Source organism: Polypterus senegalus, chromosome 17, assembly GCF_016835505.1.
Source record: "Polypterus senegalus isolate Bchr_013 chromosome 17, ASM1683550v1, whole genome shotgun sequence".
NCBI lineage: Eukaryota > Metazoa > Chordata > Cladistia > Polypteriformes > Polypteridae > Polypterus > Polypterus senegalus.
The window spans coordinates 60,559,869-60,582,925 of NC_053170.1; the positions used below are offsets into that span (position 1 = coordinate 60,559,869).

Here is a 23,057-nt window from a genome sequence, read left to right on the forward strand (position 1 = left end):
TGCGAGCATAATTCATTCTGGAAACATGCTCGCAATCCAAAGCACTCGTATATCAAAGCGAATTTCCCCATAAGAAATAATGAAAACTCAGATGATTCGTTCCACAACCCAAAACTATTCATATAAAAATGATTAATACAAAATATAAAGTAAAATACATAATACAAATTAACCTGCACTTTACCTTTATAAAGAATTATGGCTGGTGTGAGTTTCTAAACTCATGTGGGATTCCACCCAACGGGACAACACGCGGAAGAGCGTCCCAAAGCAATCGCAGTCTCCCAGCGCTGTAGCAATTCGCCGTATAAGCGCATCCAAAAAGATCGCAGACATCCTATAAGCGCCTGTTGTCAATTGGTCATACAAGGAACATTCTAAAGATCCCGGTACAATAAATAACAGCGCTGTTGCTGTTTCAAGCTGAATAAAGCTGGTGTTAAAGTACTGAGACTCAACCGTGTTTTGGGGAGCAAGACGGGACTCGCACTTCACAGCGCACACACACACACAGTCACAATGCTGTAGTAAACAGATGTGACTATATGAGTGAGGCACACAAACTCAGACGGAGAATAGGAGACGATTGCCAGAGAGAGAGAGAGACGCGTTGGGCGGGCGAGCGAGCAAGATAGATAAGGAGAGAGAGAGACGCGCTGGGCGAGCAAGTGAGATAAGGAGAGAGAGAGAGACGCGCAGGGGGAGCGAGATGAGAGAGAGAGAGACGCGCTTGGCGAGCAAGCGAGATAAGGAGAGAGAGAGAGAAGAACCATCAGCTCAGTTGTGATCACATAACGCTCAGCAGATAAAGTGTATCCATACTACTCGTATTGCAAGACATCGCTCGTTTATCAAGTCATAATTTATTAAAAATTTTTGCTCGTCTTGCAAAACACTCGTAGACCAAGTTACTCGTAAACCGAGGTTCCACTGTGTATATATATCTATACTAATAAAAGGCAAAGCCCTCACTCACTCACTCACTCACTCACTCACTGACTCATCACTAATTCTCCAACTTCCCGTGTAGGTAGAAGGCTGAAATTTGGCAGGCTTATTCCTTACAGCTTACTTACAAAAGTTGGGCAGGTTTCATTTCGAAATTCTACGCATAAGGGTCATAACTGGAAGCTATTTTTTCCCATATAATGTAATGGAGTCTTGAGTTGGAGATGGCCGCGGGGGGCGGAGTTTCGTGTGACATCATCACGCCTCCTACGTAAGTACGTAGAGAACAAGGAAGAACTCCAGCGATGAGCACAAAACGCCATTTCACAATTGAGAAGGCAGAAAAACATTATGAAGCAAATGATGCATACAAGCATATTTATAAGTACAGCTACTGCGGAAACAAAGCACGGCGTGAACCGTAAGTTTATATTAAATTAAGTTCATAGACAGGCTGCCACTAGCGTTTGTAATTTAGTGCCTGCCCATATAAGGCCGTCCATCAGCGGCAATCCAATACAAACACTGCCGGTAAATATTCACGTGTGAAGGACTGTGCTTATGCAGAGGAAGATGAGATGGTCAAGGTGGTGTTTGGCACAAACTCATTGAAACTGCGAGAGAAACTTTTAAGTGCCGGTCTTAGCTGACATTACGAGATGGCACCAGTACAGCTGGGAACCTTCGATGCAAGAACACCAAGCGGCTCACGTGAACTGACGCAGTGCACAGACAAAAAGCAACAGTTCCAAAGAGTGCTGAACAAAAACCGAATTACACAATTGAGAAGGCAGCAAAAAAATATGAAGCGTCTTATACATACAATCATATTCATAAGTGCAGCTACTGCGGAAACAAAGCACACGGTGGAAAAGTGAATGTCCGCTAAAGGAAGACAGCGTAAAAAAAACCCGTGCATGCAGTTTGTCACATCACAGATAAAAAGGAAGACGAGCTGTTTATTGATGCAGTAAGGAACTAATCGATGAATGAAACCTCTTATCTTTACAACGATTGACAAACACGGAATGTAACTTGAGCACATCCTACAAATACAAGCCTGATTGAAAGAAATAATGATAATCAAATCCTTGATGACAGCAACATTCAATAACACTCACAAAACAATTACTGTATATTGACAATCATGTTACGTTATTTTTAAAATGTTCCCTTTTCTTTTTCATAACTTCTACTTCTCCACTGCGATACGGGTATATATATAAATGTATATATATAACCCGATCTACAATACATACTTTAGCATAGACAAGCCACACGCTGTGGCTAATTGTAGAGTCTTAAGCCTCTAACGCCGACATTGAGGTTGATTCCCGAGTGGATGCACTGACTATGTACGCGCGCTACCCGATTCATTTTACCTTCGCATCTCCTTGGTTTGGGACGTATGAAAAAATATTAGGTTAACGCAGAATCATGTTACGTTATTTTTAAAATTTTCCCTTTCTTAGCACAAGCACAGTTGAGAAGCTTCAATGCATGTACTCCATAACGCGTTAAAAAATGATGCATTTAATCACACTTTCAATTCCAAGCAAACGGGAACTTTTGTCAATGCATGATTTCCTGGTACATCCATTACACTGATGCACACATCACAGCTACAAAATGTTAGAGTCGGAATAAAGCGTTCCTACGACTGATCATTTCGACTACCCGAGCGAAGCCTTGATAAAAGCATGGTTTTGTGCACACTGAAAAGCAAGCAAAATTAGATGCATTACAGAAAGCGAACTTTGTGGCTCTTACTGGGGATCATTGGACTTCCGTGACCGTTAGTAATTCTAATTACATCTAATTACAAAATGTTCAATGATCTCACTGTTTTAGCCTAATGTACAAAATAATTTTGGCTAATGTTACTCAGAGTTTAAAGAGTAAGCTGGTCAAATTACCTTTTATGTTTCTGACTTATTTTTTTAAGAAGAAAACTGCACTTTATGGTGAAATTTTGGTTATTATTATTTAAAGACAATACTATTCTGAAAATGTACTTAAAGTACTTAAACTACCACTTTATTTTAAGTCTGCCCAATTTTAACCAGGGATGATATTTTTGTTTCTGTTTTGAATTCAAATGCAGTTTAAAAGCTTTTTTTTTCAGAAATTAAAACAGCTTCAGTTTACAATATTCATGTCCATGTCTATTATTTGATTCTGTAAGCCCACTAAAACCGTTTTAAAAAAAAAAAAAACATTTGCGATTTGGGGCAAATTTACGTGTACGATTACATACGATTAATCAAGATTAATTCTTACACAGCCTGTAATTAATTGGATTAATTTTTTTAATCGAGTCCCACCTAATATATATATATGTAGATATATATATGTAGATTTGTATATATATATATGTGTATATACAGTATATATGGAGATATGTATATGTTGTATATACAGTATGTATATATGTGTGTGTGTATATATACAGTATGTGTATATATGTATATGTATATATATGTATGTGTGTATATGTATATATATATAACTGTATATATATGTGTATAGATGTGTATATATATATATATATATATATATATATATATATGCCAGCAACACTCATGACAATGACAAAACAATTACATTGTCAATCATGTTACGTTATTATTAAAATGTTTCCTTTTCTTTTTACTTCTCCGCTGCCAAGCATAGGTATTTTATATATATATATATATATATATATATATATATATATATATATATATATATATATATATACACACAGATATATATAAATAGATAGATATAAATAGATAGATATGACAGATATGACAACAACACTTATATCAATGACAAACCAATTACATTAACAATCATCTTACGTTATTTTTAAAATGTTTGCTTTTCTTTTTCATAACTTCTTTAACACACTACTTCTCCGCTGCGAAGCGCGGGTATTCTGCTATATATATATATATATACACACACACACATATACAGTTCCTGACAAAAGTCTTGTCGCTTGTGTACAAATTGACCTGTAGTGCTGCTAAAATATATTTCTAATCAAGATTTTGTTACAAGAAATGGGTCATTTCGATCCCATCAGCTTTTATAATAATGTTTCAGTGCAAAACGAAACTGACAAAAAGTATTCTAATATTCACAGCTTGGTAAAGCCCATTGAGTCAATTTTTGGCAAGACATAAGTGTTGTCGCCTTGTCATATGAGCTTCACCTGTAACTAATAATGGATCAATTAGGTCTCAGGTGTGTATAAAAAGAATCCCAGTACACTAGACTTTCACATCAACTGCAACTAGACCTCTGCAAACATGCCTAAGATTCACCCTGAGACTAAAGTGTTGATTATCAAGAGGCTGAAGACCAAATCCACTGCTGATGTAGCAAACACCTTCAATGTGTCTCAGTGTCAAGTTCAGAGGATAAAAAAAAGATTTGAAGAGACTGGAGACGTTTTTGACAAGCCCAGGTCAGGAAGACCCCGCAAGACAACTGCTCGAGAGGACCGTTTGTTGTCTCGAAAATCCAAGGCCAGCCCATTTTTCACTGCAGCAGAGCTCCACGAGACCTGGTCACCTGAAGTCCCTGTGTCAACCAGAACAGTTTGTCGGATTCTGTCTCGAAATGGCCTCCATGGTCGAATCAGTGCCCATAAGCCAGCACTAAACAAAAGACAACTGAAAAACCGTGTGGCATTTGCCAAGGCCCATAGCCTGCTAAAAGGATGGACGCTGGAACATTGGCAGAAGGTGGATTTTTCAGATGAATCTTCTGTTGAATTACACCCCAGTCACCGCAAATATTGCAGGAGACCTACTGGATCCCGCATGGAGCCGAGATTTACCCAGAAAACAGTGAAGTTTGGTGGAGGCAAAATCATGGTCTGGGGTTACATCCAATATGGGGGTATGCGAGGGATCTGCAGGGTGGAAGGCAACATCAATAGTCTAAAATACCAAGAAATTTTAGCTACCTCTTATATTCCCAACCATAAAAAAGGCCAAATTCTGCAGCCGGATGGTGCTCCATCACATACTTCCATTTCCACATCAAAGTTCCTTAAAGCGAAGAAGATCAAGATGCTCCAGGATTGGCCAGCCCAGTCACCAGACATGAACATCATTGAGCATATGTGGGGTAGGATGAAAGAGGAAGCATGGAAGATGAAACCAAAGAATATTGATGAACTCTGGGAGGCATGCAAGACTGTTTTCTTTGCTATTCCTGATGACTTCATCAATAAATTGTATGAATTCTTGCCAAACCGCATGGATGCTGTCCTTCAAGCTCATGGAAGTCATACAAGATATTAAATTTGGATCTCACAGCACCACTACTTAATTTGCTGACATATTTTTGAATTTGCAGTAAAGTTGTTCATTTTCTGTATAGGCGACAAAACTTTTGTCTTGCCCAAATTTGACCTTTCTGTCTTGATTAAATGATAAATCTTTTTCAGTGAAACTAATTTATTTCAGTGCATTAAACATCATTTGGGAGGGCTTTAGCTTTTCATATGAGCTATTTCTAACACCAGTTGATTAATTAACAGTCAGGTTAATAGCAGGACTTTCTACAAAATAGAGAAGCAACAAGACTTTTGTCAGGGACTGTGTGTATATATATATATATATATATATATATATATATATACATACATACATACATACATACACACACACACACACACACACACATATATATATATATATATATACACATACTGTATATACATATACATATCTATATATACATATCTACATATATATGTATATATAAATATATATATACAGTGGAACCTCGGTTTACGAACGTCCCGGTTCACGTACAACTCGGTTCACGACCAAAAAGCTCGCCAAACTTTGCCTCGGTTTACAACCACGCTTTTCGGTATCTGAACAAGCCAGTTTCCCTTGCCTGCCTGCCTTAGCTGTGCTGAGCTGAGAGAGAGAGAGAGAGAGAGCAAGAGTGAGCGAGCATGTGCCTGCTGGGGAGGGGGAGGAGAAGGAGGAGGAGATTGCTGCACTGTTTGCCTGCCTATCTGCAGCCAGTAGTTCAAGCCAACCATCCCCAATTCCACGTGTCTGCTGGGGAGGGAGGAGGAGATTGCTGCCCGTGTTTGCCTGACTATCTGCAGGCTATACGTGCTGAGAAAGAAAGAGAGAGAGAAAGCAAGCTAGCAAGCCGCGTGGCTGCAAGAGCTCTGTTCATTGTTCTCCTTCCATTGACTTCTAAGCAAGTGAAGAAAGTTTTGAAGAAAATTGAAATCAAGTAAAGAAAGAAATTACAAGAGGTGGAAAAACTGTTTACCAGTTTACTCATTTACCAATCTGAGAACCCTCGTGCTTTCAAGCAGCACAATGTAAACAAAGCCAGACTGCCAGTAATGTGGGGCAAACACGACGGATTGGGTCACAAGGAGTTTGTTTTTGGAATGGCTACATGAGGCTTTCACTCCTACCAGCTAAAAGCACCAGAAACCCAAGAAATCACAAGAGAGAGAACACCTGCAGGAAAACACTTCATGCCAGAACTCGACTCATGCAAGGTTAGTTTTCTTGGTGGTTTTGTATTACGGGATTTTCAAAAGTTAATTTTTCAGTTCATAGCGATTTGTTGCAATGTTACTTTTATCTTTTTCAAATGTTCCTTTTTTCCGCTGTGCTTAAAACTCATTTTAAAAACAGTGTTTACAGCGATCAGGCTTTAAGTTTAATAGCGTGATCTCCTGCAATCTTTCTTTTCTGGTTGCTTGCGAGTTGGTTTTTGCATGCACTGCGCTTCGGATTTGTTTTAATGTTCGTTTTTTTTCTGCTGTGCTTAAAACTCATTTTAAAAAAATGCTGCTTGAGCATGTGCTACAGAGAGATTAGAAGCGTGGCGAGCAAGCGCAGAGAGAGGGGCAGCTGACAGGAAGGGATGGGGGGAGGATAAGGGGTGTGTGTGTGTGTGTGTGTGTGTGTGTGTGTGTGTGTGTGTCTTGCATACTTGTATGCTTCAAAGAGAGAGCGTCAGCCTGCCTGCTCCTGTAGCTGAGGGAGGGAGGAGGCCTTGGCGAGCCAGCTCCTATAGCTGAGCAGGAGCCTGGGTGTTTTGTGTCAGTGTTATTCAATGTTTTTAAATTAGTTTACTATTACACTGTGCATTCTATGGTGTAATTAACTATATTTGTGCTTAATCTTTACATATATTTACATATTTACATACAGTTTGTACTGTCTGGAACGGATTAATTGTATTTACATACAATCCTATGGGGGAAACTGCTTCGGTTCACAACCAACCCGGTTTACGACCAAAGTTCTGGAACAAATTATGGTCGTGAACCGAGGTTCCACTGTATATATAATAGTTTTGTCACTGTTATGAGTGTTGCAGTCATCAAGGATTTGATTATCATTATTTCTTTCAATCAGGTTCGTATTTGGAGGATGTGTTGTGTTCAAGTTATACTTCGTGTTTGTCAACCGTGGTAAAGATAACAGGTTTCATTCATCGAAGTGTTCACTACCCAAATCGGTACATGTGAGGATGTGAAGATGTTTAACAGGCATTCCCGGTATTAAGTTGTGGATTTTCCTGCGAATATTTAGCGGTAGCGTGTCTATGAACTTAATTTAACCTTTCCCAGTCCTGCAAAGTCAGTTCATGTGAGCCGCTCGGAATACATGCATCGAAGCTTCTCAGCTGTGCTTGTGCTATCACGTGTAATCTCGCGATGTCCACGGCCTTATTTAATGTTAGCTCAGACCTGGCATGCCAGCAATTTAAACTCTGTTGCAGCAATTTTAACTCTGTTACAAAGTGATCAAAAGTCTTGTTTAAACCCTGCGTCTTCTCATTAAACTTGTATCTCGTGAATATCGTATTCGTCGTGGGCATGACAAACGCCAGTGGCAGCCTATGAACTTAATTTAAACTTTAGGTTTACACCGTGCTTTGTTTCAGAAGTAGTTGCACTCATGAATATGCTTGTATGCGTCACTTGCTTCATATTCTTTTGCTGCCTTCTCAATTGTGTAATGTGTTTTTTGTTCAGCGCTCTGTGGAGCTGTTGCTTTTTGTCTGCGTACTGTGTTCACAGTCAGTTCACGTGAGCTGCTCGGCGGCAGAGTGTTTCTATCTGATTGCCGCTGAGTCAATTATGTGGGAGGCGTGACGATGAGGGACGGAACTCCGCCTCACACAGAGACTGAGCTGCAAGCTATGGCCGGCATATATGTACATAAGCAGGTTCCAGTTATGACCGTTACACGTAGAATTTCGAAATGAAACCTACCTAACTTTTGTAAGTAAGCTGTAAGGAATAAGCCTGCCAAATTTCAGCCTTCTACCTACACGGGAAGTTGGAGAATTAGTGATGAGTTAGTGAGTGAGTGAGTGAATCAGTCAGTCAGTCAGTGCTTTGCCTTTTATTAGTATAGATTTGGACTAAAGTCTTCACACATTATACATGTCACATCATTATTAGTATAGATTTGGATTAAAGTCTTCACATATTATACATGTCACATCATTATTAGTATGACATGGAAAAAGTTACTGCTTTAGGTATTCTGTTCAGCATTTCTTGCCTGGCATTTCCTTTCATCCTGCACTTAACCAGATATTTGTAGACACAGAACACACATGAAATTCATGTTTTCCAAATAACGATATATTGTATTATTTAGCCTATACAACTCCAGGCACCACACGCAAATAAGGAGCCTTGGCTTGAGCTGGGAGAACTATATCCTGTATTTATTCAACCCGAGAGGGACCGCTACAGTATATGTAAACACATATAAACATGGCTAACAAGAAGGGGTCGAAAGAATCAAGACTAAAGCTACATCCAAGCTGCGATCAGCAAGCCCTAGTTCGAGATACGGCCTCTCAGAGACAGACCTGGATCAGATGGGCGAAAGTACAGACTCCTCGGGACCACGGTCCGCTACATCGTCGCCGGCTGAGAGCGAAAAGGGGAGCGAAGGTGCGATCGTGAGTGCAGATGTGGATAGCTCGCCGATTGGAGAGGATTACCTGAAACTGGAAAAGGCCGGGAGGTCCGCGGCTTCAGTTACGCAATTACGCGGGACTGGAGCAGCGGGGACACCGGCTTCAGCAGAGTCTGCTGCTTCATCTACGGTACAAGAAGGCACATTTGAGCTATCTGAACTGAAAGTGTTGCTCGCTGAGCTCACGCAAGATATAAAGAAAAGCGAGAAGGCTAATGAGAAAGCAACGGCAAAGGCACATGAGAGACTGAAACAGGAGATGAAACAGGCCAATGAATGCTGCGACAGGAAATCCAACAGGCAATTGAAAGGCTGCGTCAAGAGGTACAACTTGAACTTCGACAGGTGCTGGGTAAAATTGAAGAGCGCATTGAGAAAAACTCGGTTAAACTGAGCACGCTTGCTGATCAATTGGAGCATCTTAGTGAGACATTCACGAATCGGATCGAAATGGCGAACATCTAGCTGCCAGTGCCGAGGAAAGAGCAGTAAATGTCAGTTCGAATGTAAAAACTCTGAGAAAAACTTGGAGACAGACTGGCTGCTTTAGAAGATGGGAGTAGAAGGTATAATGTCAGAATTGAAGGCCTGCCGGAGAATCGAGAAAGTTTAAACCCGGTGAAATTCGCAACTGAACTTTTTTCTAAAATAATCGGGGGCGACTTTAAAGCAGAATCTGAGATAGCAGCGCTTACACGCGTCTGATCAAACACCGTCAGACCCGACCAAGATCTTTTATAGTTCGTTTTGAACGATTATCATTTAAGTTAGAGGTGATGGAACTCCTCAGAAAAGATATTATATTATATATATAGGAAGATATTATATATGAAAATAGCCACAGTGTCTTCCCTGACTTCTCTCTAGCAACAGCTATTAAAGCGCAGCCTTCTATAATATTAAACAGCGCTACGGCAAGCCAATGTCAAATACGCCTCCTGTATCCGCAAAACTGAAAGTGGAATGGCAGGGTCATTTCTATGTTTTCGCTAGCAAGGAGGAAGCAGAAAATGAATTAAGAAAGCTGATCCGGGGACTATTCTGATACATAATTGTGAGTCATGGCGGTAAATGATAAAGCTAGGATTAATAATCTACTGTCTGATCTATTTGTTTTAAAATACGGGTTTTTTATCAGCATATATTCTCATATTCTTATTATTACTTACTTATTATTATTATTACTTATTACTACTTAGTATTACTAGGGCGCTAAATGTTTATGTTTTATTGTGCTTAATTACGTTTTCCTCCTTTTTTTTCTTTTCTAATTATTTCATGTGTACCCTAAACGAGACTGTTCAATATCATACCCTTGGTTTACTGTTATTGCTATTACTGCATTAAGACTTGTTATGCTTGTTTTGGACACATCTTTAACACCATCACCTGGGTTTATTATCTGGGGTATCATCTTAATGCACTAAAATTGCTGAAGATTATATATATATATATATGTATATATATTAAGTGCAAAATTCTTTTCTTTTTTCTTTTTCCTCTTTTAAAGACTATATTGGTAACAGATATCTCTATCTTTTAACCTTAAAGCGCCACTGCATGGGGGCTTGATGTGCTTTGGGCGTGCTCTGTCTCTGGGTATGTCAGAGGACTGGGACTGCATGAAGTGGGTTTTAGCCTCACCTGGGGAGGCAAAAAGGGAGGGTGGGGGTTAAGGGGAAGAGAAAGAGAGCAGGCTTGATCTATATCTAATCTATCATCTCAATCTTTATAATTATAACTATCAACGTAATAATAAGCTGCATGGCAACAACTCTTGGGGAATAGGAAATTAAGACCTAAACTATTTCACTTCCAGTTAAGACTATAAATGACATCAAAAACTCAGAATCAGTGTCTCCATGATGGGACAGTTAACCGTAAGCTGGAATGTTAAAGGCCTGAATCACGAATTAAAGAGAAAGAAAGTACTTTCTCACCTAACAGGTCTAAATGCTAAAATAGTATTTTTACAGGAAACCCACTTACTAAGTAAGGATCAGTTCCGGCTGCAAAAGACTGGACTGGCCAAATGTTCCATTCTAGTTTTACAAAGAAAACTAGAGGGGTGGGAATTCTCATACATAGAACAGTACCATTTGTAGCATCAGATGTAGTATTGGATCCTGAAGGGAGATATGTGATGGTCATGGGAGACTTATCTAACTGTAAAATGATTTTGATAAATGTTTATGCACCTAATGTTGATGATAAGGAATTTATACAAAATTTATTTGCATCCATTCCCAATCTGAACACTCATAAACTTATAATGGCTGGGGACTTTAATTGTGTTCTAAATCCACTTTTAGATAAGACTTCCTCCACAGGGGAACGCAACTAACACCGCAAAGATAATTACAAAGTTTATAACTGATCACAACTTATCAGATCCCTGGAGGTTTTAAACCCAAATTCAAGAACATATTCTTTCTACTCACCAGTACATCATTGCTACTCAAGGATTGATTACTTCTTTATAGATAATAACTTCTTGCCTAAGATTAAATCTTGTAAATACGATGCTATTGTTATTTCAGACCATGCTCCAAGATCTTGGAGCTGAAATTACTAAGCCCCATACACTCACCCGCAGATGGCCTCAATCCGCTTCTATTAGCTGACGAGAATTGTACTGAATTTATATCCAAACAAATTGAATTCTTTCTAGAGACAAATACATCCCCTGAGATCTCTGCAGGAATACTCTGGGAAACTCTTAAGGCCTTCTTAAGAGGACAGATTATCTCATATCTTTCCCACAGAAATAAATCCGAAGCGAAGAAAGTAGCAGAGATAAAAGCGAAATTACTAAAATAGATGAAGAACATGCCAGACTACCAAGCGAGACTCTACATAAGAGGAGGCAGGCTCTACATTCAGAATTAAACCTCTTGACAACTAAAGAAACCGAACAACTAATTTACAAATCCAGACATCATTATTATGAACATGGAGAGAAAGCTAATAAGCTTTTAGCGCAACAAATTCACAAGCAAGATGTGCATAGCGCAATCTCGGTAATTACTAACACGAACGGAGATAAAATCATCGAACACAAAAATATAATGTACACTTTTAGAGACTACTATAAATCCCTATATACTACTGAGTTTAAAGAAGACAATATACAATCTAATGCATTTCTGGATAAATTACAGATACCACAAATTGACGCTTTTAGTGTGGAGGAACTCGATAAACCTCTGTCATTATCAGAATTACTGGATGCTATAAAGTCACTCCAAGGTGGAAAAGCAGCAGGCCCTGACGGCTACCCTGCAGAGGTTTACAAGAAATTCTCCGCTCAGCTAGCTCCCTCCTATTAGCAACATTTACAGAAGCCAGAGATAACCAATCTCTTCCACAAACCTTTACCAAGCACTAATCACTGTCTTTCCAAAACAAAATAAGGACTTATTACAATGTGCATCATACAGACCAATTTCACTTCTGAATAACGACGTTAAAATACTCTCTAAAATCATAGCTAGAAGGATGGAGAAAGTGCTCCCCTCAGTAATATCACAAGACCAAACTGGATTTATTAGGGGCCGACACTTATCTTCAAATCTTGACGCCTGTTTAATGTAATATACTCACCAACTAAATCAAACACCCCAGAAATATTATTATCATTGGATGCAGAAAAAGCATTCGACATGATTGAATGGAAATACCCTTTTACTATTTTGGAGAAGTTTGGGTTTGGCCCGAACATTTGTGCATGGATTAAATTACTGTATACTAACCCAGAAGCTTCAGTTTGCATCAATAACATTTGCTCAGACTACTTTAAACTAGAGCGTGGCACAAGACAAGGATGCCCTTTGTCACCACTGCTGTTTGCAATTGCCATTGAACCACTGGCAATACATTGTCGAAATACTGATCAGATAAAGGGGATTAGCAGAGAAGGACTGGAACAGAAAATCTCATTATATGCAGATGACATGGTACTGTATATATCGGACCCAGAAAATTCTGTGCCTGCAGTCTTAGCAGCACTCACAGAATTTCAAAAGCTCTCTGGTCTCAGAATTAATCTGAATAAAAGTGTACTCTTTCCGTGAATTCTCAAGCATATAATATTAGATTAGACACCCTTCCTTTTATCATTGCAGAACAGTTTAAATACCTCGGGGTAAACATCACAAGTAAACATAAAGCTCTTTATCAACAAAATTTCGTGTCTGCATGGAAAAAATTAAACAAGACTTGCATAGATGGTCAACCCTTCATCTCACACTAGCTGGAAGAATTAACACTGTTAAGATGAATATTCTTCCTAAGCTCCTTTTTATTTCAAAACATACCAATATACATTAATAAATCGTTCTTTAAGCAATTAGATTCAACAATAACCTCATTTATTTGGAATTCTAAACATCCACGCATCAAAAGAGCGACCCTACAAAGACAAAAGGCAGAAGGCGGCATGGCTCTACCTAACTTCCAGTTTTATTACTGGGCGCAAATATACAGTCGATAAGAACCTGGACACAAATAGAAGAACATACACAGGCATGGACCGCAATAGAAGTAAAATCCTGCAGTACTTCTTTGTATTCCTTGCTTGTGCTCCAATAAACACACGTTATCGGCAATACACTAATAACCCAATTGTGCTCCACTCACTTAGAATCTGGAACCAATGTAGAAAGCATTTTAAGACGGAGAAGCTTCTTTCTGTGGCACCCTGCAAAGAACCACCTCTTTCAACCCTCACAAACATATGCAGTTTTAATATCTGGAAAAATTTGGAATTAACTTGCTTAGAGATCTTTATATAGACAACGTCTTTGCATCCTATGAACAATTACATTCCAAATTTAACATTCCAGCTACAAATTTCTTTCACTATCTTCAAATCAGGAACTTTGTTAAACAGAACCTTCCAGATTTTCCTCATCTTGCACCCTCATCCACGCTGGAAAAATTATTGCTCAATTTCAAGGAGTTAGACTCCATCTCTACAATATATAAAATCCTTTTACAATCCCTTCCTTTCAAAGATCCAAGAGGACACTGGGAAAATGACCTCTCAATTAATATATCAGAAAAGGAGTGGAAAGTAGCAATGCAGAGAATTCACTCAAGCTCCATATGCGCAAAGCATACAATTATACAACTCAAAATTATATATCGAGCACATCTGTCTCGACTAAAACTCTCAAAATGTTTCCAGGGCATGATCCAACCTGCGAACGTTGCAACCAAGCCCCAGCCTCACTAGGTCACATGTTCTGGGCCTGCACCAAATTAACATTATTCTGGACAAAAATTTTTAATTACCTCTCAGACAGTCTTGGACTCACAATCCCTCCTAACCCATTAACAGCTGTGTTTGGGGTTCTTCCAGAGGGTCTTAAAGTGGAGAAAGACAAACAAATTGTGATTGCATTCACTACACTGTTGTACGCAGACTTATTCTGATAAACTGGAAGAACCCAAACTCTCCTCTTTTAAGTCAGTGGGAAACTGATGTGTTATATTATTTAAAATTGGAAAAAATCAAATACTCAGTTAGAGGATCTGTACAGACTTTTTCAAAACATGGCAGGATCTAATCAGTAATATTTTGAAATGATTTATAAAGCACAGAGAATTTGTTGATTTAGGTATTTTTACAAGCCTTAAATTTTACACGTTTGGCTTGCTCTCTCTCTCAAGGGTGGGGATCGATCTGTTCTTAGCATAATTCTTTTTTTGTAAAAACTTGATTGCTATGTATTGATTGTAATAAAATTAATAAATAAAAATTAAAAAAAAAAAAAAACCTTTATCTGAAGCTTTGGAAGAAATTGGGAGGAAATTGTCATAAATATTAATGTGTCTTATATTAAATAGCTTTGATTTGCAGACAACCTTGCACTTTTTGCACTACATGCCAAAAAACTTCAATTATGGATGCAGGAATTATCTATTGAAAGCTTGAAGATGGGCCTAAAAATGAAACTAAGTAAGACTAAGGTGTAACACCTTCAGAGGAATAGATGTGAATCAAAATTGAGAGAAAATATAAATAGCTGATGAATATGTTTATTTGGGTTACCTGAAACCCAAAAGCTTAAAAGTCACTGATTAGATATAGGAGATGTAAACTGAATTAGAGTACATTTGGTAAACTGAGCTTTGTTTATAAAAGTAGCCTACCATGGTGCTTATTTTACGTAAAGTATATAATAAATTTGTTTTAACTGTGATGGTACATGGGTGTGAAACACAGAACCTGAAACTACCAGAATGTTAAGGGTCACTCAAAGAGCAATGGAAAGATGTATTCTGGGAATTAATAAACAAGACAGAATAAAAAATGAATTAATTAGATCCAAGTTTCATATGTTGTTGAGACTGTAAAGAAGAATGGAGATGGGCTGGTCATATAGCCAGAAAAATGGTGGAAGATGGACAGACATTTTATAGTGGTTTCCCAACAAAAAAGACCAAGAATCTGTTCAAATGAAAGACGGGTGAATGGCATAAACATACAGTGCATCCAGAAAGTATTCATAGCGCATCACTTTTTCCACATTTTGTTATGTTACAGCCTTATTCCAAAATAGATTAAATTCATTTTTTTCCTCAGAATTCTACAAACACTACCCCATAATGACAAAATGAAAAAGTTTACTTGAGGTTTTTGCAAATTTATTAAAAATAAAACAACTGAGAAATCCCATGTACATAAGTACACTGTTCAATACTTTGTCGATGCACCTTTGGCAGCAATTACAGCCTCAAGTCTTATTGAATATGATGCCACAAGCTTGGCACACCTATCCTTGGCCAGTTTCGCCCATTCCTCTTTGCAGCACCTCTCAACCTCCATCAGGTTGGATGGGAAGCGTCGGTGCACAGCCATTTTAAGATCTCTCCAGAGATGTTCAATCGGATTCAAGTCTGGGCTCTGGCTGGGCCACTCAAGGACATTCACAGAGTTGTCCTGAAGCCACTCCTTTGATATCTTGGCTGTGTGCTTAGGGTTGTTGTCCTGCTGAAAAATGAACCGTCGCCTGAGTCTGAGGTCAAGAGCACTCTGGAGCAGGTTTTCATCCAGGATGTCTCTATACATTGCTGCAGTCATCTTTCCCTTTATTCTGACTAGTCTTCCAGTTCCTGCCACTGCATGATGCTGCCACCACCATGCTTCACTGTAGGGATGGTATTGGCCTGGTGATGAGCAGTGCCTGGTTTCCTCCAAATGTGACGCCTGCCATTCACACCAAAGAGTTCAATCTTTGTCTCATCAGACCAGAGAATTTTGTTTCTCATGGTCTGAGAGTCCTTCAGGTGCCTTTTGGCAAACTCCAGACAGGCTGCCATGTGCCTTTTACTAAGGAGTGGCTTCCGTCTGGCCAGTGTACCACACAAGCCTGATTGGAGGATTGCTGCAGAGATGGTTGTCCTTCTGGAAGGTTCTCCTCTCCCAACAGAGGACCTCTGGAGCTCTGACAGAGTGACCATCGGGTTCTTGGTCACCTCCCTGACTAAGGACCTTCTCCCCCGATCGCTCAGTTTAGATGGCCGGCCAGCTGTACGAAGAGTCCTGGTGGTTTTGAACTTCTTCCACTTACGGATGATGTTGGCCACTGTGCTCATTGGGACCTTCAAAGCAGCAGAAATTTTTCTGTAACCTTCCCCAGATTTGTGTCTCAAAACAATCCTGTCTCGGGGGTCTACAGACAATTCCTTTGACTTCATGCTTGGTTTGTGTTTTGACATGAACTGTCAACTGTGGGACCTTATATAGACAGGTGTGTGCGTTTCCAAATCATGTCCAATCAACTGAATTTACCACAGGTGGACTCCAATTAAGCTGCAGAAACATCTCAAGGATGATCAGGAGAAAACAGGATGCACCTGAGCTCAATTTTGAGCGTCATGGCAAAGGCTGTGAATACTTAAAGTGGTGTGAAAAACTATTTGCCCCCTTCCTGATTTCTTATTCTTTTGCATGTTTGTCACACAAAAAGTTTCTGATCATCAAACACATTTAACCATTAGTCAAATATAACACAAGTAAACACAAAATGCAGTTTTTAAAATGATGGTTTTATTATTTAGGGAGAAAAAATCCAAACCTACATGGCCCTGTGTGAAAAAGTAATTGCCCCCTGAACCTAATAACTGGTTGGGCCACCCTTAGCAGCAATAACTGCAATCAAGCGTCTGCGATAACTTGCAATGAGTCTTTTACAGTGCTCTGGAGGAATTTTGGCCCACTCATCTTTGAAGAATTGTTGTAATTCAGCTTTATTTGAGGGTTTTCTAGCATGAACCGCCTTTTTAAGGTCATGCCATAGCATCTCAATTGGATTCATGTCAGGACTTTGACTAGGCCACTCCAAAGTCTTCATTTTGTTTTTCTTCAGCCATTCAGAGGTGGATTTGCTGGTGTGTTTTGGGTCATTGTCCTGTTGCAGCACCCAGTTGCAGATCGCTTCAGCTTGAGTTGACGAACAGATGGCCGGACATTCTCCTTCAGGAATTTTTGGTAGACAGTAGAATTCATGGTTCCATCTATCACAGCAAGCCTTCCAGGTCCTGAAGCAGCAAAACAACCCCAGACCATCACACTACCACGACCATATTTTACTGTTGGTATGATGTTCTTTTCTGAAATGCTGTGTTCCTTTTCGCCAGATGTAGCGGAACATTTGCCTTCAAAAAGTTCAACTTTTGTCTCATCAGTCCACAAGGTATTTTCCCAAAAGTCTTGGCAATCATTGAGATGTTTCTTAGCAAAATTGAGACGAGCCCTAATGTTCTTTTTGCTTAACAGTGGTTTGCGTCTTGGAAATCTTCCATGCAGGCCGTTTTTGCCCAGTCTCTTTCTTATGGTGGAGTCGTGAACACTGACCTTAATTAAGGCAAGTGAGGCCTACGGTTCTTTAGATGGTGTCCTGCGGTCTTTTGTGACCTCTCAGATGAGTCGTCTCTGCGCTCTTGGGGTAATTTTGGTCGGCCGGCCACTCCTGGGAAGGTTCACCACTGTTCCATGTTTTTGCCATTTGTGGATAATGGCTCTCACTGTGGTTCGCTGGAGTCCCAAAGCTTTAGAAATGGCTTTATAACCTGACAGATCTCAATTACTTCTGTTCTCATTTGTTCCTGAATTTCTTTGGATCTTGGCATGATGTCTAGCTTTTGAGGTGCTTTTGGTCTACTTCTCTGTGTCAGGCAGCTCCTATTTAAGTGATTTCTTGATTGAAACAGGTGTGGCAGTAATCAGGCCTGGGGGTGGCTACGGAAATTGAACTCAGGTGTGATACACCACAGTTAGGTTATTTTTTAACAAGGGGCAATTACTTTTTCACACAGGGCCATGTAGGTTTGGATTTTTTCTCCTAAATAATAAAACCATCATTTAAAAACTGCATTTTGTGTTTACTTGTGTTATATTTGACTAATGGTTAAATGTGTTTGATGATCAGAAACATTTTGTGTGACAAACATGCAAAAGAATAAGAAATCAGGAAGGGGGCAAATAGTTTTTCACACCAAGTATGTACAAGTGCTTTCTCAAATTTTTTATTTTTAATAAATTTGCAAAATTCTCAAGCAAACTTTTTTCACATTGTCATTACAGGATGTTGTGTTTAGAATTGTGAGGAAAAAAATTAATTTAATCCATTTTGGAATAAGGCTGTAACATAACAAAATGTGGAAAAAGTGATGCGCTGTGAATACTTCCCGGATGCACTGTATATATAGGAGTGACATGAATGAGAAAAGGAGCTAAATGTGATGACTGTAATGAAATGACTATGATGATGTCTGTGTGTGAAGACTGTTACTGTTTTTTACTTTTACATTTATTTTGCATGTAAAGCTGGCACCACATTTCTCTTAAAATGTTTACTCCACTACATGCTTCATGCACTTTTTCCAAAAATTACTTCCTGTGACTTGCAGATCCGTATATAGGTAACTTCTATGAAGAGTATGGCATGTTTTGATTTTAGTGTATTGTACCTTTATCTATGTTTTTGCCAAGATATGAATCAAGTAAATCTAGAGAACTGGGGAGGCTAGAGAAGTAAATTGAGATTATATGAAAAACTGATACAGGTCAAATTCCGTTATAACGAACTCCCAGGGACCTAAAAACTATTTCGTTATGACAAAAATTTCGTTGTAATGAGATTCTGTTTTTGTTACTATAGTGCTTTCTTTAACTTGCGCCCAGGTGTTTGCAATCATTTCAATAGCTTCTTTTGTGTTCATTTGTAATCTCCTCCTGTTTACAAGTTATGCTGACGAGAATTTTTCTCAGCATTTCCTTGCGATAATACACTTTCCTGAAAGGCGATTGCAGTGTCTGTGGAAGATTGTTTGTTCGTTGCCGGGACAGAGCAAAAAACATGATCATAGCGCTGCAGTGAAGTGACACAGAAGCAAATCATAAAAGATCGAGGTCGCGCTAAAGTCCATGTCTTGCACCCCAAAACATGAGGCTGAGTCTCAGTACTTTAGGAAAACCAACTTTATTCAGCTTGAAACAGGAACGGCACACTTATTTATTGTAGCGTGATATGCCACTCTGCTATACACAGACATAGCAGTCAGGCTGCATCACCCATCGATATCTTTTCTGTTTGCTTTGGCGTAGAGACGCAGCATAGCTGAATATCTTTGAGCCAGCTGTTGCCCTGGCAACAGATAAACAGTCTTCCATAGACGCGGAGATCGGACTTTGCGACGCTCTTCGGTGTGTCGTTGTCCAGTTAGGGGAGATCCCAAGAGTGTTTACAAACCTCACATTTACCTCGAATGAGTGCCGCATTAATAGGAATGTTTCTTGAACGAGCATCCACCTACTCAAAGCTTTATCTCCACCTACTCAAAGCTTTATGATGCTCCAACAATGATGGATGGATTAAAAGGAAGAAGTCTACGTGACCATCATCATCATCAAGCCCTTCCGTGAGAATCCTAAATCCAAAGAGGACTGTTTCATTTATGTTAGGTAGAATTCCCAGAGGGGACTGGGCGGTATCATGGTCTGGAATCCCTACAGATTTTATTTTTTCTCCAGCCGTCTGGAGTTTTTTTTTTTCTGTCCCCCCTGGCCATTGAACCTTACTCTTATTCGATGTTAATGTTGATTTATTTTGTTTTATAATTGTGTCTTTCATTTTTCTATTCTTTAATATGTAAAGCACTTTGAGCTACTGTTTGTATGAAAATGTGCTATATAAATAAATGTTGTTGTTGTTGTTGTTATCTCTGAACCACATAAAAACTGCTTTTTTCTTTTTTCCTTGATCTTTCAAGAAAGTTGACAGTGTCGATGGTAAAATTCTGAATTCACTGGCAACGTCTTTTTTTTTGCCGCAAACGAGAGCTGCAAAAATGTAAAGTTTTTTTTTATATGAACTATCGTTTTTTCGTGTCTGCTGTGTCTATAGGAGGAAGACAATGAGTTAAATTCCAATGGATGTTTTTTAAATATTGACGAGCAATAAGCAAAAGGTATCACTGAAAACTGAAGGAAACAAAAAGGCAAAAAAAAACAGTATAAGGAAAGTTCGAAGAAAGAAAAAAAAATGACAATGTTTTTGTTTGGGGATCATTGTGCATAACTGAGCTGCAGCCAAAGAACTAACTGATCCTTTCAAGGTCTTTTGGGCACTTCGTTATAATGAAAGTATCTGCTGAATGTACTTCATAGTAACAAGATTTCTATATACTCGCATCATATGAGGAAACAGTCGGGACCATTAAAATACTTCGCTGTAATGAAAATTTCGTTATAAAGATATTCATTATAATGGAATTTGACCTGTATAAACTTTTGTGGCCTGGATACTAGACCAATTCAACCCTGTTTGTAGAATAGCTAACTATTTGAAGATAAAAGTTTTAACATTTTGAAATACTGATCAGCAACACGCTTCACAATGAGTATACAAAACACATTGCCCTAACACAATGGGTAAAACATTCTTTAATCAGTTCAAAAGAGATTTCTTTGCCAGCAACTAAATACACTATTAGTAGATGGACCACAACTACAAACATATAGAGAACAATTTTGTAGTAGTGTGTTAAATTTGGTGTAATGAACATCCCATATTAGACTAGAGCTACTGGAATACCATAGCTGAAATATAATTTAAACTTGAGTGATTACATTTCAGGGCTTTAGATTATACAGTAAAATTCTATTGTGGAAAATGATATGATGAGCATATAACTAATCTACAGCTAATTAAGAAAGACCCTGTTATATGTACTAAATCATATTAGAATGAATTAAATATTACCCTTTGAACAGATACATACCTTGCAATAAGATCATCTGCTTCAAAAGGTGTAACAGCACTGTCCAATAGTTCCTTCTTCAAATAGTAATCTAATGGAAAATGTTAAAACAGCAATTTTTATTTTTGATGTTTCTGCGCTACTAAAATAAAATTCAAATATTAATTTAAATGAAATTTACACAGAGCTAATTTAATACAAGATAATAAAAAAAAAATTAATTATGGATCGTACAGGTACAGCCATGGTTTATCATTATTGTAATTGATAGTTTTGTTAAGAATACAAAAACTTATGAAAGAAGTAACTGTGTCTATGTTCTCGTCTAATCCATCAGAGGCATCTCTGAATAACTCCCAGAGAGTAGAATCCAGGCCATCCTGTAGTCTTTCCAAAGCCTCACTAGTCCATTTGCAGGAGGCACTGTTTTTATTTGTGGTTTAGCCAATTTAAATTTCTGTCTATAAGAAGGGGAAAGGAATATCATAATGCTCATAATCTCAGATTTTGTTTCTGTCATTTTGTGTTCTTGTGTAGTGGCCACTAAAGCCTTGGCTACTCCTAAACCTTGACACTTAGTACAGTGGAACCTTGGGTCACGAACGTCTCGGAACACGTACAAATCAGGTTACGACCAATAAGTTAGCCAAACTTTTGCATCTGTTCACGACCACACACTCAGGTGACAAACAAGCCAGTTTCCCTTCCGGTTTGTACGCGCTGATGATTTCTGCACGTGTTAAGTCTCTCCCTGTACATTGTTCTTGGTAAGATGTGTGTGCATTCGCTGTGAACTCTTTGTGCTCTATTTCGTGTGCTTCTGCATTAATTTTGCAATTAACCATGGCCTCTAAGCAAGTGAAGAGTGGTAGTGTTGGTGAGAAGAAAGGTTTGAAGAACTAAAGAAGCAGAATTAAAGAAAGAAGTTATTGAAAAGTATGAGCGTGGCGTTCGTGTTAATGATCTTGCCGCAGAGTACAAGGAGTTTAATTCTATTCTACAGTAGAAAGAGGCCATTACAGCAGCTGATGTTGCAAAAGGAGTTATAGTGTTAACCAAGCAGAGGCCTCAAGTGCTGGAAGAGGTGGAAAAACTGTTCCTAGTGTGGTGGAACGAGAAGCAACTTACAGGGGATAGCGTAAGCGAATCGATGTTATGCGAGAAAGCCAGGAAGATTCATGGAGATTTGCTGCAACGTTAGTTTTCTTGGTTGTTTATGGCTAGCGTTTGTATAAATTAAGGATTTTCAAATTTTCATTTTTTCCATGTGCTTAAAACTCAATTAAAAAAGTGTTTACAGCGAGCGGTTCATAAGGCTGTAGCGTGAACTCTTGCAATGTTAGTTTTCTCTGTTCAAGGTTTTCTCAGTGTTATTCAATGTTTTTACATTTAGTTTACTATTACACTGTGCATTCTATTTTATAATTAACTAGTTTTGTGCTTAAAAATCTTTAAAAAAAATAAAATTACATACAGTTTGTGCGGTCTGGAACGGATTCATTGTATTTACATACAATCCTGTGGGGGAAATTAGTTCAGGTCATGACCAAATCGGGTTGCGACCGAGTTTTGGAACGAATTACAGTCGTGACCCAAGGTTCCACTGTACTTCCATGCACAGGATGCAATATTTTAGCCTGCCTATTTAAAAAGTTAATTAGATCAGCTATGCCTGCCCTTTTGTCTTCCCTTTCTTGAAGTCTGTAGGCAAATAATTTCCATTTATCTCATAGGAGAAAAGGGAGCTTCGATAGTACAGTATGAATATTTGAATTAGTGTTGAATTCTGCACCTTTCTCTACCTTAGACATGACATTCATACAACTAACAAGAAAGGCTGCATAATCTCTCAAA

At 38.7% G+C, this 23,057-nt stretch overlaps 1 protein-coding gene across 1 annotated transcript in view; it reads right to left on the reverse strand.

Annotated features, from left to right (window-relative positions):
• The window catches only part of aspscr1 (ASPSCR1 tether for SLC2A4, UBX domain containing), a 796,571-nt gene that overhangs the window by 97,437 nt on the left and 676,077 nt on the right, over nt 1-23,057 (reverse strand). Inside the window, exon 15 of the mRNA XM_039739373.1 lies at nt 21,225-21,294. Within this exon, the coding sequence (XP_039595307.1) occupies nt 21,225-21,294 (70 nt within the window). The remainder of the gene's footprint in view (nt 1-21,224; nt 21,295-23,057) is intronic.